We start from the raw sequence: 17,535 nt of genomic DNA, 5'->3' as shown, positions 1-17,535 counted from the left end.
AACTTTAACTTTTCAATTAACATTATATATGTTATCTTATAAAAACACAAATTTAGTTCATTGTATCGATATTTCGATTTGTTATAAATTCAGTAATAAACGATTCTGAAAAATCATCAGGTGTTGTTTTACTTTTGGCAGGGTGTATATATAGCCGAAAATACAGTTATTGTATACTGTAATTCGTCATCAGAAGACCCAATCTCAAAAGTGAATAAATCAAGGAACAAGTCAACGAGAAGAGGATCACAGTTGGTTCCCATGAGAATGTCGATTGTTTGTTGAGAAATAAAAAAAAAACACAACCTTCAAATACTTATCAATAATTTTCTTTTAACTTTGGGAACAGCTATCTGATACATGCAACTTCTCGGCAAATTTTATTGAACTGAAACGTCAAACGGATTCAGAGCTTCAAGCGTTTTTTTTGTGACATCATGGAACCTTGCCCGGAAACGCATGTTTAATCTCGTCGACATATTCCCCATTTGAAAGTGGAACACAGTATTGCTACAATCCAAAACAAGTCAGAAACAAAAGATGTAATCGGATTGCAAGAATTCTTCAAATTTTTATGCCCCACCTACGAAAGTAGGGGGGCATTATGTTTTCTGGTCTGTGCGTCCGTTCGTCCGTCCGTCTGTCTGTCTGTCCGTTCGTCCGTCTGTCCCGCTTCAGGTTAAAGTTTTTGGTCAAGGTAGTTTAAACTTTTTGATGAAGCTGAAGTCCAATCAACTTGAAACTTAGTACACATGTTCCTTATGATATGATCTTTCTAATTTTACAACGAAATTAAACTTTTGACCCCAATTTCACGGTCCACTGAACATAGAAAATGAAAGTGTGAGTTTCAGGTTAAAGTTTTTGGTCAAGGTAGTTTTTGATGAAGCTGAAGTCCAATCAACTTGAAACTTAGTACACATGTTCCTTATGATATGATCTTTCTAATTTTACAGCCAAGTTAAATTTTTGACCCCAATTTCACGGTCCACTGAACATAGAAAATGAAAGTGTGAGTTTCAGGTTAAAGTTTTTGGTCAAGGTAGTTTTTGATGAAGTTGTAGTCCAATCAACTTGAAACTTAGTACACATGTTCCCTATGGTGTGATCTTTCTAATTTAATGCCAAATTAGATTTTTCACCCAATTTCACGGTCTATTGAACATGTAAAATAATAGTGCAAGTGGGGCATCCGTGTACTTTGGACACATTCTTGTTTATTGCTATTATCAACCAATTGGCCGTCCATTGTAGAAACATGAAACATTTGATAAGGCTATCCAATCTTTTGAGGATCATCTGTTCAAATGTCCATTCATAAATTATTCAGTCTTTGGTATTTTGTGTTGTGCTATGTGTATTGTTGGTTGTATTTGCCTTTATTTGTTGTCATTGCGCTGTCCGTTAATTTTGGATTTGTGAGTTTGAATATCCCTTTGGTATCTTTCGCCTCTCTCAAGAACATAATATGTCCAAACTAACAGATATGATGAAATGAGAGAAAATATAAACAGAGGAGGAAGCGTAAAACTTTTAATACAAGATCAAATATTACATGAATGTACAAGACCCACTAATGATTTCATATAGAGGATTAGTAGGCTCGAAGCCAGTTTGTCACTGATCTGAAATTTAAACATTAAAGTAGCAATTTGAAATCTGTAGAACGCCTTATGAATCGCACACTCAGTAGTGTACATAAGGACATACATGCAAATATCTCTCTGTGCAAAATATGATAGGCACTTCTGATTACAATTTTTTAGCAGTTAAATTGAGATAATTATAGTTGTCAGTGTTTGGCTTTAGTTCCATGGCCACCCTTGTCTTTATACCAATCTTTCAATTCAGTTATAGTGGTAGGAAGTTCTCGTCCCATTGTCTCTGGTAATGTCAGTAAAGAAATGGTAACAATAACATTCATTGTAGCGAACACTGCAGCTGGTCCCCAAGATATATATTCTGCCTAAAACATAAAACTTATAATACAATATTTTGTGTTCTCATTTTACCTATCCGTATGTACTCTCTGGTACAGATTTCATTTGTTTTTGAAATAGTAATGTCGGACCATTTTGCATGCCTGGTTTAAAATCTGTTAAAAAAGGTCTAAAAAGTTTGCATTACAAGCAACAATGAGATGATATATTTTCTGCAAATAATCTAGATTTTTCTTACTTTTCGATTGAAATTAGTCGTACTAAATCTTATTTGACGGATGTTTTTTTTAGACCTTGCTATGTAAGAATTGCACATGGTACCATCTATACTGAAAATTATGATTAATCAAGGCAGTAGGATTCTTTGTTATTTTTCCAGGTTGGCTCCTTCGTATAAATATTATATCTTTCTTGGTCAAGTATATGCGTTTGTTTGTAGTAAACAATTGGATTATAATTTACGTATTATTTTCATTATTTTACAAAGAATATATACAACAGGATTATTGATATCATAAATTGCTCAAAACTTTTTCTAGACCTTTTCAATAGACAAGAAATTTACGTTTTTAAAAACAGTAAAAGCAATAGAGGGTTTCATTATGGAAGTATGATTCAAGGAGTTTATTTACCATCCAGATTGATTACAAAGCCATCACTTAAAGGAATATTCCTTCAAATCTGTGTCAGTGACTTGATAAACTGATGAATCACTGCATTTCCTGTTTTTTGCAATCAGTACTTTTCTGTATAGATATATATAGTTTGATTTTTGATTTGGAAATTGCACCAGTTCATGTTTTAAATCTGCAGTATTAGTTATTTTTTATGTGTTTTTATTACATATCATACCGTGATTTTAGAGTTTTTAATTGTTTCCTTCACTGGGTTTTATTGTATGCTATTGTTGAGTCTTATTAAATGATCGAGATTAATAAGGGGTGGCTTCAACATATTATATTTAGGTCTTTCCACCTTTCGTGTGGAAAGACCTATTGATTTTGTTCTGATTATTTTTTTTTTCTTCCGCCTAATTTTTTTCTTGCGGTGTAAAAATGTCTCAAAAGATGTCGCTTAGTTTTTTTGTATATGAGATCATACAGTCTATACGCTTTTGAAACTCACCCTGTTTAACCGAACACTTTTCTTTGTAAGAGTTATCTCCCCAAACACTGTTTTTCTTGTTATCAGATCTCCTCCGCAACCGTAAAAGAAAGCGACAAATTTATTTTTCCAAATTGCTCGTTATATCCTCAGGATGTTACGTTTTATTTTGACCGAAGCTTTACGAAGACCCCATATGAGAGTAATTTCCCCTTTTGTATTGAAATAAGTGAAATAAATTTGTAACTGGAAAACCATAAGTGATAGAGGCCTAGGGTCTTTTGATTTGAGGCCCTTGCTCAAAAAGTATGAAAATGAGGTCAAGGTCAAAGGTCAAGGTCATGTTCAAGTTTTTGATTTTGGCTTGTTATCTCTTATTTTCAGAAATCATACAAGATATCGACAAAATATTTTCACACAATTGTTAGTTGCGACATGTCGTAACATGTAAATTTTACTTAAAAGGGTACGTAACATTTAATGCGAGTTTTGCCCCCTTTTATATCTAATACTAGTTGTATGGTAATATAACTCATTAACAATATAAAGTAGAGGCCTACAGTCTTTTGATTTGAGGTCCTTGGTTGATGACCTTGAAATTGAGCTCAAGGTCATAGGTAAATTTAACGTTCTAGATTTTGACCTTTGCTTTTTCCTCTTATATATACATGATAAAGCCATGGGAATTTTGGCAAAAGGTTGCAAGCAATGTGACCTTGAAAAAGCCAACCGGAAGTGACCTTTTGTAAACCGGAAGTAGCCATTTTTTGTACTAATTTAATGTAAAAGTATATAGAACCATCTATTTTTGGAATCAGTGTCACGTAAACTATCAAAACATACCGGAAATAACATTTTTTAAACCGGAAGTAAAAAATGATATCCTTTATGTATATCTTTTTGTATAGAAACCATATATTTTTGGAATCAGCGTCCAATAAGCTGTCATTTGACGCTAAAATTGACATTTAAAAAACCGAATTTTAATATTTTTATATAAAAAAGATCCTTACTGGTGGAAAGACCATCAATGGTTCTCTGAACAATTGGTTTTTAATTAACCCTGATTTAGTTGCAACTGCCTGTCCTCAGTTAGGACTCTCATCAGTATTTGTCTTATCCTTGACAAATAATCATATCTTATTGGTTTTATATATTTTGGAGGAAAAGCTTTGAATGACAGACTTCAAACTGGTTCTGTTAGATTTATGCATAATTTTCAAGACAATCTAGAGCTTGATATTCCATTCGTCACAACTCGGCCGATTCCGTACCCTCATCTAAGAGGATAGAAGGAGAGAAGCGGATTCTACCGAGGATTGCCGAATGCTTGATATTCAAGTTCTATTCTAACAGATGAAGACTATGTTACCCTCTTAATGTCTTTTATGTTTATTAATTATTGTTATCGCATTGCCGTATACTAAATATTTCGTTCTAATCATATTGTAAATACTTACCAATGTTATAGCAAAGGGTGACATCATTGATCCTGCTCTTGCAACAGTTGAAGCCATACCCAATCCAACATTTCTACAACACATGGTCAATTGTCTCTTTAAAGTTATGTTGTGAAATTCGGAATGATACTATAGAATTTACAATGATATATAATAATCCAAAACGATTCAGCACACATGAATGAGAGTATAAATAATAACAAGACTCATTAATGTAATTTTTGCTAATATATGGGTGTTGCAAGTGATATATGTACACATCAAAGAAATGACAACATAGAACAAAATTGGTCAATATTCAATGTTGAGACCTAACCTTCATTTTTTTCTCTCGAATGTAACAATATTTATAATACAAATGGTATCAATTTAACTTACCAGATGCAGTAAGAGATACCATGTTTTTTGGCAATCAATAGAAAAATGTTTTTAAAAGAAATTGCGACGAATCTGCAATTTGAATTACAGGAATTAAAGTTAGTTGAAGCAATATAGAAAACAACGAACTCTATATAAATGTTTCCAATTATTGATAATGCACTTCAAGAACAAGGGAAGCAGGTTCAAAGTATAAGATTTTACTGCAGTGCTTTGGTATTGAAAATTTTCAAGAAATACTTATTTTTAAATTGACAGATCACATGAACATGAAACCGTTTGAGCTACGGTTTTATCTCTGGCATATTTGACAATAGACAACACATTTTGTTCGTTTTGTTCATGTCCAGTTAGTTTTTTCTTTTCATTTAATATTTTAGAATTTCCAAACTTCATTAATGTTTTGTTTTTGTCCAGAAAAATTGTGTAGTATCTACGGCAATCAAACAATTAACTAAAATTACACTGTTCAATACCTTAAATTTGTTGGATACAATTCTGGTGTATATAGAAATACAGTACTAAAAGATCCCGTGATAGCAAATCTACCGACAAAGGAGAAGACAGTACCTAGTATTGGAAGCCACGAGTATTCACCTGCAATGACGGAAATCACAATTAAATGTTAACAATACTTAAAACGTAAAATGATTCAAAATGTCAATTCGATGTATGATTTCGGAAAGAAACCCCCACTCATACAATAAATTCGATACAAATCAGCTGTTAATTGTCTTCATATGATCAAATCACTCTACATTTTACCAAGGAGGTAAAATTACGGTGTGACAAGGCCTATTTATGCCAGCTGTATGCTGCATAAAGCGTTACGGACCTTTAATCAACATTCTGCAGATAATCACCAGATATTAGTTTTTGATATACTTAAACTTATTATGGATACCTCTGATCACAAGAAATGCTGTTCATGGTCGATTATGTTGATTAAGATATGTTAACTACGTCACAATTATGAAATAACAGACCTAAAAGGAAATGCCTTCATTGCCTTGATTTTGAAAGAAAATGTTAATATGTGTATAGGTAACAAGAAAAAGATCCCTTCACATATATTCCAAAAAAAATCTTTCTTTCGTCTATTTCTTTATTTGAAATACGAACGCAATGTGAAGCGATTTGAAGCTTTAAGAATACCAGAACATATATTGAAACTCAGTCCTTTTGAAATTATGCACTTCTCTTTGCCGACTTGCAAATTCATTATCTTTAACTTTACTGGCAATGAGAGTTTTAGACAAACAAGACAATTTCAGCTTTCCAATTGTGAATTTTCCGTTTCTATGAAGCAAAATGCCAGTAGCGCCAAAATTCGGAGTTTATATCTACCAGTTGATACGATAGTTGATAGCTAACATTTCCTGTCAGGATTTCTTTGATAGAGGGTTGCTGCTCACAAGGAAGCTGTTAAAGATAGAGTTCCGATTGTTTAAGTTGAAATCATCCCTTCGAAATGTTTACGCACGCCACCACAAGTTGTTTGTCATTTATGTAATATTTGTTTAACAGACGACGACGGATATGTTCCAATTGTCTTAACCACAATATTAAAAATGACCAACTGAATAAGACTTATCATTGACTTTGCACTTACATGAGTAACACGACGGGTCCTTTGTGTGGAGCAGTATTTGCTTTCCCTTCCAGAGCATCTCGGATCATCTCAGTCTTTAGATTTCTATGTTGTTTTTGTTTTTTGTTTACCGTTGCGTATTTTTATGTTTTTTTTTCATTTTTTGCCATGGTTTTGTTAGTTAATTTTAAGACGAATTAGTTTGAACGAAACTTTATAAGCGATACCCTCGGGGACGAAACTTTGGATTTTACTTTTTATAAGTGATATATTTCGCCTCTTTTTTTTTGTATATTGTACGTTTCGTCCAGAGGGTATCATCAGCCCAGTAGTCAGCACTTCGTTGTTGAAATTAATATCAATTATATGGTCATTTTTATAAATTTTCTGTACCAAAACAATGAATTTTCGAAAAACTAAGGATTTCCTTATCACAGGAATAGATTACCTTAGCCGTATTTGGCACAACTTTTTGGAATTTTGTGTCCTCAATGCTCTTCAACTTTGTACTGGTTTGGCTTGATAACGTTTTTGATCTGAGCGTCACTGATGAGTCTTATGTAGACGAAACGCGCGGCTGGCGTATTTAATTATAATCCTGGTACCTTTGTTCACTAATTAGAAACTTAATAATAATTTACAATAATGAGAAAACTAATTTTATAGTGATGATTGAAGTGTGTGTAATAAATCCAGTACAGGAACAACGTACACAATCCCACTTTCCTATTTCGATGACATGTTTACCGAGTGTGATATTCCCTTACTTTCTGTTTGTAGCCTAAAAATTTTCTATTACTAATCGTTTTATAAGATTTGAATCTTTATAAACTATTGTGGCCTGAATTACTCACTTCCGTACGTTGTGCAAACCGTGGCTAGCACTAAGGATACACCAGCAATTCCATGAAAAATAACTAATGTAGATTTTCGTCCAATCCTGAAAACAGTTGGGCATTTTATTTTTAACTGCCATTGAACACAATAAGGATGATCAATGAATTAAATTTAAAAAAAAATGGCATTGTGAATAATTGTTCCTCCTTTAAAGACCAGGGGGTCTTCAAATTTACAAACTGTATTATGCAGAACAAGCTATTATCAAAAGTCATTTCTACCAGCCGTAGTAAACCTTTGGAACAATATTCCTGACGACATCCGTCTAAATCAATCAAAATCGGGTTTTAAGACTTATCTCTCTCAAAATATTAATAAAATACCATTGTATTTTCACTTCGGCTGTAGAAGAGAACAGATATGCTTAGCAAGAATAAGGCTCCAGAGTAGTGTTCTAAGGGACCATCTATTTAAAAAAAAATCTAATCGAGAACGCACTGTGTTCCTGTGGTCGAGTTGAAACTACTTCTCATTATTTCTTCAAATGTCCAAAATATAATGAAATTCGAAGGGATACTATCGGGACGATCTCTTGTTTTAATCTTAAGATTATCTTATATGGGGATGGTCTAAAAGCTGACGAGGACAATATGCAAATATTTCATAAAGTTTCTGAATACATAAATAAAACAAAACGTTTTGAAAGTTAATCTAGTATATGTATATATATTATATATTTATACTTTTTTTTTTAAATATGATGTAAAATCGAGTGGATTGTCCGTTGTAATTGATTGTGGTCGAACGTGTGTGTTGGTTCCAGTGACTGTCTAGAAAAGTAAATAAGAGTTGACTGTTTTTGTCGTTTGTTTTTTTTTTTGTTTTTTTTGTTTTTTTTCCCTCACTTTTTATTGTTTTCCTTTATTTTATTTGTTTTGTATTTTTTGTATTTTTTTTTATTATTATTTTTTTTTTTTGCGTGTGTGTGTGTGTTTATTTATTCAATGTATCATATGCTACCATAAAATGAATATACTGTTGGCACGTAATATTGTATGTTAAATAGATTTTTTTTTGTTTTTTTTTAGGGAGACGGATTTATAAAAGTTTTTCCAAACTTGTTTCCGAATCCCATATTTGAACTTTATGTAACATTGTAATATTTGTCTTGACATTTTTCATTAATAAATACTGTTTAAACTAAAGACAAATTTATGTTGGGCTCACATCATGCATGTATTATATATCATGTATAGTATATGACTACATAGATGGATCTAGTCTAAAGTATATTTTTATATGCTTTTTTTATACTAATGACTAAATCATGTTTGATATGGATTAATTAGCTACACAATATTCTTATTCGTCCATTAAATAAAAGAACGCAAAGTGTTTCTTAACTTGCAACCTTACTTTTTCAAAAGATAATTGCGAATAAATGAATTCGTCCTGTCTTTTGTCAACGTTTGTCAATGTTTTAGTGTTGGTCTTTCTTCTATTTTTAATTTACCAATGTCCTTTTTGTTATTTAGAACAACGTCACCAAACATATTCGGCTTGTAATTTAGTGCGCCGGACGAGGACAAAAATTGATCAAATACGTTCGAATAAAAAAACATACATACTAGGTAGTTGTAAAACCCTGAAAACTTAAAATAGCGGAAAGTTGTGTCAAATCTGTCTAAGGACACCTTTATGTTGGGAAGAAACACGTTTTTTTTATAATTCAATATATTATAAACAATAAATTTACAGCAACATGATAATCATATCAATGATGTAGGCACTCAATCCAACTATACCACATTCAAATGTTTCAAACAAACGCGTTGGGTCAACTGAAATAATGACATGGCACTAACTTTTTGGATGTGTCCTTTCAAATATCGTATAATGTGCTAGTGGTTTAGTATAGAAATCATTTTTTATATGTAAAAACATACCGGTTAATGAGACTCTGCTGTAATATAACCGCAGGATATTCTGCTAGACTTGCTATAACATTGTTCAAAAATCTATCTCCAGAAAGTTTTGATGTTGTCAGCATTAAACCATAGTAAGTAAGTGTATTCGTTATCCTGCAAGAAATAAAACAAAAATAATAGATTTTAATAACCTGCATAATTAAAAATGTTCTTTGAGAAAAATAGAAAAAGAACATCCTGTGAGAACAATATCTAATCCTTTTCATAAGAAAAAAGTAGGAAAAAAATACAGAACTCCTTGGCATATCTTAAACGGAGAATTCCACAATAACTGACAAAGTCAAATTAAAGCTAGACTCCATTAACCAACGAATAACATGATATGAAATGAACATATTTAATAGTAAGTCTAATGTTTTGTCTTTCTACGGAACGAGTGCACTGCTTGGTGCAGACACAACAAATGGGAAAGTTAAAACAGGTTTACGTAAACCCTCTTATGTGTTCAAACTAAAACACTAAAAACTAGCAAAGAAGAGCTACCAGAAGGATGGCCAATATGTAGAATGAAGAAATAAAAACAAAATGCACATATATATATAATGCCTAATTTTCTAATTGATAATAACAAATGATATAATTCAATAATTATGAACGAGTTTAAAAGATATTACTAAGAAATCATAATACGAAGAAATCTCAAAATATGATTAAAAGAATACCCCTATATTAATATGACACATTACCACGATTAAAAAAAACGATAACCCTTCTCACTAGTAGTGGAATGATATGACTTACCATGCTATCCATAATACTACTGATCCGAGAAGGATTCTTTTATGTTTTAAAAGTGTAAAAACTGTGTATCTCTCAACTTTTTCCTTTTTGAGTCCATTTTCTTTTCCAGGGTTCAGTTCGTTTGTCTCCTCAAGAGCAATAATGTTAATTTCCTTTGATAAAAGAACGTTTTCTGTTACATTTTCGTAAGAAACATTGTTCATTCTGCATGCTTTTTTCAATACTTTTTCGGTCTGGTCCCTTTTACCGTTTGCTACAAGCCATCTGAGTGATTCATCTAAAAAACTGAGGAAGGTATGTAAATTATAATGCCATTAAAATGTGTGTATGTATGCTATTTAATATTTAGTTATTGGCATTACTATTTCTGTTAATAAGATATAAAAATACGCCGTAAATAGTAATTATTCGTACTTTGTGTAACAAGAAGTAAAATAACAAAAAATACCAGCTTCAAGAAAAATTCATATCGGAAAGTCCCTTATCAAATAGAAAAACCAAAAGCTCACATGTACATCAAACGAATAGAAAACAACGCTCATACTCTCGACTTGGTATAGGTACTTCGTTGTGTAGAAATAATAATTATTATAAATAAAACCTGATATTATAGCTAGCTTAGCCTCTCGCTTGTGTGACAGTGTCATAAAAGTCTTTTTTAGGGGGGAGGGCATTTTTATAAATAAATTCTTTTTGTCATTGAACAGACATTCTTTTATAATATTAAGAGTATACCATCATCTGATTTGAGGGTATTTTCTCTAAAATCTTTTAGACAATTTAGATAATTTGTCATTGAACAGAGACATTCAAATAATACTAAGAGTATATTATCATCTAATTTAAGAGTATTTCCTCTAAAATCTTTTAGATAATTTAGATAATTTAGAAAACGTTTATCAATTCATCCTCAACTATATTACATAATCGACCAACACTTACATTTAGGTTTGATAAGTCTAGTTCCTTCATAGAATAAAACCCAATTAAAACCAGTTAGTAATATTTTTTAAGATGTAAGTTTTAATTACAAATATATGGTTTTACACTAGTAATTTTGGGGCCATTTATGGCTTATTGTTCTGTGTGACCCAAGGCTCCGTGTTGAAAGCCGTACATAGACCTATAATGGTTTACTTTTATAAATTGTTATTTGGATGGAGAGGTGTCTCATTGGCACTCACACCACATCTTTCTATATCTATTTATGATATTTTAAAGGAACCGATCATCCGACTCTTTAGTTCCTTTAATTAAAACTAAAAAGTAATATCAATTTATGGAATAACATAACACATTTGTCAATCCGACCCATATCAGAATTCATATATATATATATTCTTAGATATTACTTACATAACTGCCAAAGCATTTCAAACGCTTTGATTAAAAAAAGGCAAGTCTGTAACACTCCCAAAATGGACCAATGTTGATATAACTTGTCATTTATTGTGAACCACAGTTCGTGTGCGTTATGTTGTAGGAAGAAATTGTCATTGGAACCAATAACATTCATAAATCATTTTTTCAACTTTTTCTGTTTTTTTTTAATACTTATTCTGCACCATCAATGGTATGGTTTTATTTGGATAATGGGTGTTTATTATGTCATACTTACAGCCAATCAAAAAGGTGTTTATTATGTTATACTTACAGCCAATCAAAAAGCGTATGACATGTTAGAAGTGACAAGATCAACTGCATATAACGCCATGACATATTCCTACATAAGTATCCAATCATAGTTGTGAGGACAAGACCTGTTGTCCATGCAGTTAACATAAGACCTTCTGAGCGATGGCGTAACTCCTTTGGCATAATTTCAATATACATTATCGTATTCGTCATAACACTCCCCTGAATAGAAACATTGATAAAAAAGTGATATGTTTCAACTTTTCCCTGTATTTGATACACAAAGACGAAAACTGATAACGAAATTTGAAAATTATAAACTTTAGACATTTTTGAGCGAGTGTCCAAGTATGCACAGAGTATACCTTATCTAACCTTACACATTTTATATGAGGCAACAACCTACTTGACAAAATGTTATTTTTAAAATATAATGAAATCACTAAAGATAATTGAAACAGATCTATACAAAGCGCTACCAAATGATTTTTTTGTGATCATTGTAAACTGCTGGTTCCTGAAATTAGAAGAGGAAAACTTCGTTTACAAAAGATCAGTTATCGCTATGAACATTCATTAACGATATAATGTTATTGTCTTCGAATATATACATTAAAAAGATCGTTTTACAAATCTTCAAATGGATATTGCTACACTTGTTTTAGAAAATTAGAATATGTGTATAAATAACAACTACTTGAAAATCAAGGATGTATAGGAATCGAAACAGTCGTATAGCTATATGATAAAAAAAACATAAGAAACATCTAAGGTCAACTTCACAAAGAATGTTCCTGTAAACTATAGGACAATAAATTGTCAACTAGGAATGTTAAGAACATGGACATGAATGCCTTGGATAATTTATCCGAGGACCTAAATTGCCAACATTGGAATAAAAATACTAGTAAACCATGTATCCATGGACCTTTTATACATGTACTAGTAATTTGTGTCCGCCCGGACATATTTTACCATGACTTTATGTCTTGACTATACATACCCCTTGAAATGTCCCCTGCAAAAACCTGAATAGTAAGAACACTTCAATGTTGGGTGTGAAAACTGTTGCTAAAGCTGTTATGAAGTAAAGAATTCTTGATATGACACTTCCAGTTTTTCTACCAAACCTGTCTGCTATAGGTGAAAAAATAACGGCACCGACTGCTTGTCCAAGCATGATCATTGTTTTAGCAAGTTCAGATCTCTCTGCACCAGAACAAACAAGATTCCACTTAAACAAATCACATTTTAAATTATAGTAGTGAACATTATTTGAAAACAAAAGTGAAATCATAGTAAATTGATAAAAATGTACTAAACCTGTACAATTTTAATTGAAACTGTGCCGACCATGCAAGGGCTGTATACCCAGTCAAGGTCGTTAAACACTTCTATTTGTTGTTGAAACTGTTGTTGAAAGCAAATATTGAAGAAATATAAGTCTACATTATGTGAGTATATTGTCTATTGCCATCAAGACATAGTAAAACATTACGTTTGATAAATATTAAGATTTTCCTTTTTGTTCAGTCACAATCAACCAGTCGTTCTTCTTGTCAGTTGAGACATATGAATTAAACCACGGTTTATGATTGGTTTTGTGTTGGTTATTTGACTTTTTTATTTTTGTCTAGGTGTAAGTATTTTTTTATTTGATTTTCGGATGTTCCTAGTTTTTTTCTTCTTCATCATATAAGTTAGCCAAGCCAATCCGTGTATTTAATAATGTTGATCATATCTTATATTGTTCGTTCTTAGTATTTTTCATAATTGTATGCAAAAATATTAAGTAGTTATCTCAAATTAACTATATTAACTATAACAAATGATACAGGTTTAATGAATCTTACGTAGACGAAACGCGCGTCTGGCGTATTAAATTATAATCCTCGTACCTTTGACAACAATTTACACCATTAGGTCGATGCCACTGCTGGTGGACGTTTCGTCCCGAGGGTATCACCAGCTAGCCCAGTAGTCAGCACTTCGGTGTTCACATGAATATCAATTGTATCGGCATCTTTATAAATTTTCCGTTACAAAACCTTAAAATTTTCGAAAAACTTCGGATTTTCTTATCCCAAGGAATAGATTACCTTAGCCGTATTTGGCACAACTTTTTGGGAATTTTGGGTCTTCAATGCTCTCCAACTTTGTACTTGTTTGGCTTTATAACAATTTTGATCTGAGCGTTATTGATGAGTCTTATGTAGACAGAACGCGCGTCTGGCGTATCAAATTATAATCCTGGTACCTTTGATAACTATTAACATTTGGAGCTATAATCGGGGATTACTGTAAAAAGTCCTTTATGAAGTACTTACTTCTGTTACTGTGGATCGATCCTCGGGAATATCGTAGCTGTAGCCATTAAGACAACCCTCGGTGTATTGGTATTCATAGTCCGATGAATTAACAAAAATATTGATTTTACATTTATCATACTGGACGTTTATATCCGATATGTTGTTATGGTCATGTGCCTGTAAATATGATGTGGTATTGATGTCTTGACATTGGTATGATGGTCTGTATCCTGAATTCCAATAGGGATGAAGTTGTTTACCATGAAATAACATTCAATGCAATCATATGTAACAATTTTATTTTCAATGGCTAAAAGTTACCAATAAATCCAGAGTTGACATATCGTTACTAATTAGGGACTTGCAATTTTGAAATACTTGGGCCAACAAATGTTCGATTACTACAATATTATCGAAATGAAATAACACCTACCTCAAAATCGCCGTTTTGATGTGATTTTATTACCAAATTTGAACCTAAGAGAAAACGCAATAACTCTAAGTTTTAAAGTTTTTATTTGTAAGAAGTCACATTTATACCGGCGTCACACATCAGTGTTTAACACCGACGTACGCCCACTGTGCTTAAACGGCCGTGGGTAACTTAAGTTACCCACAGCCCAAGATGGAGCCGCCTGGCTTCGGTTAGGAAGTTTGCTCCTATATAATTACAATACCATGAATACAAAAGAAATGTTCAGTAATTAAAAAGTTATATAAATCTTTTAGGGAAACTCTGCAATGTAAAACGTGGTTTGTTACTACAAAATAAACGATTACAGCACGATTTGCTAAAACACTTATGATGTCAGTAACTTCAAAACAACTTGTCAGTAACTTTTTTCCTTATACCAATAGGGATGTCCGTAACTTTAGCATGATGTCAGTAACTTTCAAAGAATCTTTATTCATGGATGTAATTATTTTAAAAAAGAAATGATAAATAACAAAAATACCGAACTCCTAGGAATATTCAAACGGGAGTCCTTTATGGAATGGCAAAGCCAAAAGCTCAATTTAACACACCAAACGAATGGAAAACAACGATCATATTCCTGCCTTGGTACAGGCATTAAAAAGTAAAATTACAAAAATACTGAACTCTGAAGAAAATTCAAAAAGGAAAGTCCCTTATCAAATGGAAGTCCAAAGCTCAACCTAATGAATAACAACTGTCATTTTCCTGACTTGGTACAGGCATTTTCTTATGTAGAAAATTGTACGGCAAAATTAATGTATCTTAGTTAAAAACCACGTACGCTGACTATACGTGTTATTTTTGACGTATCCAACTTGTCAATAATATTTGTATCGTGTGCTCAACGAGATTTTAAAAGCGTGTTTAGGGCGTACGAGAAGCGTACATACGCGTTTATCGGGCGTTCAGGAAACGGGTGTTGGTATTATGTCTGGCGTTTGTCTAAAGTAAATGAAATGCACGCTTTGAAGGAATAATGTCCCTGAACGTATATGAGACGCGTCCCGGTCGTACCTGGTATGATTACCCGCGCTGTTTGCGTGTCTGGCACCTGTAATGGCACATGTTCTTAGGTTAGGGGGTGGGGTTGAAATCCCCCTATCATGTTTAACCCCACCACAATCGGTATGTATTTTCCTGTCACAAGTCAGGAGCCTTTATTTTAGTGGCTGTGGTTTGTTTCTGTGTTGCATACTTGTTTTTTTCGTTTTTTAGTACATTATTTAGGCCGTTTGTTTTCTCGTTTGAATCGTTTTACATTTGTGATATCGGGGCCTTTTATATCTGACTATGCGGGGTATTGGTTTTGTTGAAGGCCGTACGATTACCTATATACACATTTGTTAATTTCTGTGTCATTTGGTCTCTTGTGGAGAGTTGTCACATTAGCAATCCTACCCATGTACTTTTATTTTATAATTATGGGATGTTTTACTCAGTGAAATAGAACACATATTTATTTAGGGACGAACTGAAGCCAACCTCTGGGTGCGGGATTTTCTCGCTGCATTGAAGACCCATATAAAGGTAGCATACGGCTGTTATCTGCTCTTTGGTCGGGTTGTTGTCTTTTGTCATATTCCCCATTTCCATTCTCAATTTTATTGTTTGTACTAGCTTTTTCTAGGTACACATGGTCTTGTAAATTCATGGACATATCCCACTATATAAATGTTAGAGCAATTTTCGTTAAATGTCAGAATACGTTTGATACGTCTAGAGTGCCTTTTAAAAGGTCAGGCAACGCTGAAACTACGCCAGGCGTATGTTACAAGCATGTCATGTCAAAGTAAAAGTCCGAATAAAAGTCGAACGATCTTGAGGCTTATATAACGTGCCCTTTACGTGTCTCAAACTTATTTATAGCGTTTTTCAACGCGTTTGTAATGTATGCATTACGTGAGTGTAGCAAACGGGTATACGCTTAAAAACGCTATCGATCGAGAGCTAGATGAAAATTTGCTTCATAAAAATTTCCTGGAGTTAAAGTGTTCACTAATCGTATACCTTTGCATTTCCACGTACTTGAAACTTATGCAACGTGCGTTTAACGATTGCTTAGCGTTATTTTGCGTGCACATAAAGTATACGGACTTTGTAGATTTTCTCTGTCCGTCTGCACGTCGGTCTATACGCCAATGTGTGAGTCCGGTATTAGCCACGACGTCTTTGTGCCAAAATCATTTAAATAAAACTTTTTACGTATTGTTTCTGTTTGTAATGCATTAGAATCGGGCTAACAGTAATGCATTTAAAGAGTTGCCACCGTCAATTGTGTTTTGACTGTTGCAAATTTTCGTTTAACTGATACGTTCGAACAGCAGTATACTACTGTTGCCTTTATTTACGTATCTTTTTTATTTTTTGAAATTAGGATGTCATAAAACCTTTTTCTAAGACTTGAAACTTTCCATGAAGATAAGATGAGAATAAACTTTATGATGAAATAGAGAGTAGTTTTCCTATCAAGACTTCTTTCATAGTCTCATAGTTCGGTTCGATTGGGATATGCACGAGTGAACTCAGGTGGTTTAAAGTCATTCGAGCCATTGCAGTCAAAGTGTACAGTAGCATTTTGCCAAATAAATAATATTTTTAATCATACTATTTATATTCAGATTTGTGGACCACAAGTATGTGGAAACCAGTACAAGCTGCTTAATAGCTATGTATTTATATGAACTTTCAACAATATTATACTCATATTTAAAATAAAATGTGCGCTTGTCTCTGCAAGTGGCGTCTCCCATGTAAGAGTTTGTGTTTATTTGATGAATATTTTATGTTCGTTTGAGTTCACGAATTAGAATTTAAAACTTATTATTATCTTTAAACGAAAATTAGGTTTCACTCACCAATGTAAACAGCTGCAATAAGATGAAATGAGTTTTCCAAAGTAAAAAGAAAACATAATGCTAATTGGATTCTTTGATATTTTCCTGAACTCCCTAGAGCATATAATATTTTATCAACCTGAACTCCAGGGTCCATCTTTTTATCTTATATGTCCCTTACATAACTTTCAATTCATTATCTTTGGTATATGAAATGTCATGCCTATGTATTATGAATTA

At 32.6% G+C, this 17,535-nt stretch overlaps 1 protein-coding gene across 1 annotated transcript; it reads right to left on the bottom strand.

Annotated features, from left to right (window-relative positions):
• Positions 1–1,518: 1,518 nt before the first annotated feature.
• LOC143072331 (solute carrier family 22 member 6-A-like) lies at positions 1,519–17,471 on the bottom strand. Its single transcript, XM_076247220.1, has 10 exons — positions 17,317–17,471; positions 14,002–14,213; positions 12,678–12,908; positions 11,694–11,896; positions 10,040–10,324; positions 9,257–9,391; positions 7,328–7,413; positions 5,359–5,479; positions 4,505–4,577; positions 1,519–1,966 (listed from the first exon to the last, which is right to left on the bottom strand). Exons 1-10 carry the CDS (start codon positions 17,450–17,452, stop codon positions 1,793–1,795), a joined length of 1,656 nt encoding a protein of 551 aa, XP_076103335.1. The 5' UTR covers positions 17,453–17,471; the 3' UTR covers positions 1,519–1,792.
• Positions 17,472–17,535: the final 64 nt, after the last annotated feature.

Source organism: Mytilus galloprovincialis, chromosome 4 (assembly GCF_965363235.1).
Source record: "Mytilus galloprovincialis chromosome 4, xbMytGall1.hap1.1, whole genome shotgun sequence".
NCBI lineage: Eukaryota > Metazoa > Mollusca > Bivalvia > Mytilida > Mytilidae > Mytilus > Mytilus galloprovincialis.
The sequence above is the reverse complement of the archived record's forward strand: the minus strand, read 5'-3'. Positions and strand labels throughout refer to the sequence as shown.

Coding starts and splice junctions, on each gene's coding strand:
- LOC143072331 (XM_076247220.1), bottom strand. CDS start 17,452: ATGGACCCTGGAGTTCAGGTTGATAAAATATTATATGCTCTAGGGAGT. Junction 14,214..17,316: donor TATTGCAGCTGTTTACATTG/GTGAGTGAAACC, acceptor ATTGGAATTCAG/GATACAGACCATCATACCAA. Junction 1,967..4,504: donor CACCCTTTGCTATAACATTG/GTAAGTATTTAC, acceptor TTTATGTTTTAG/GCAGAATATATATCTTGGGG.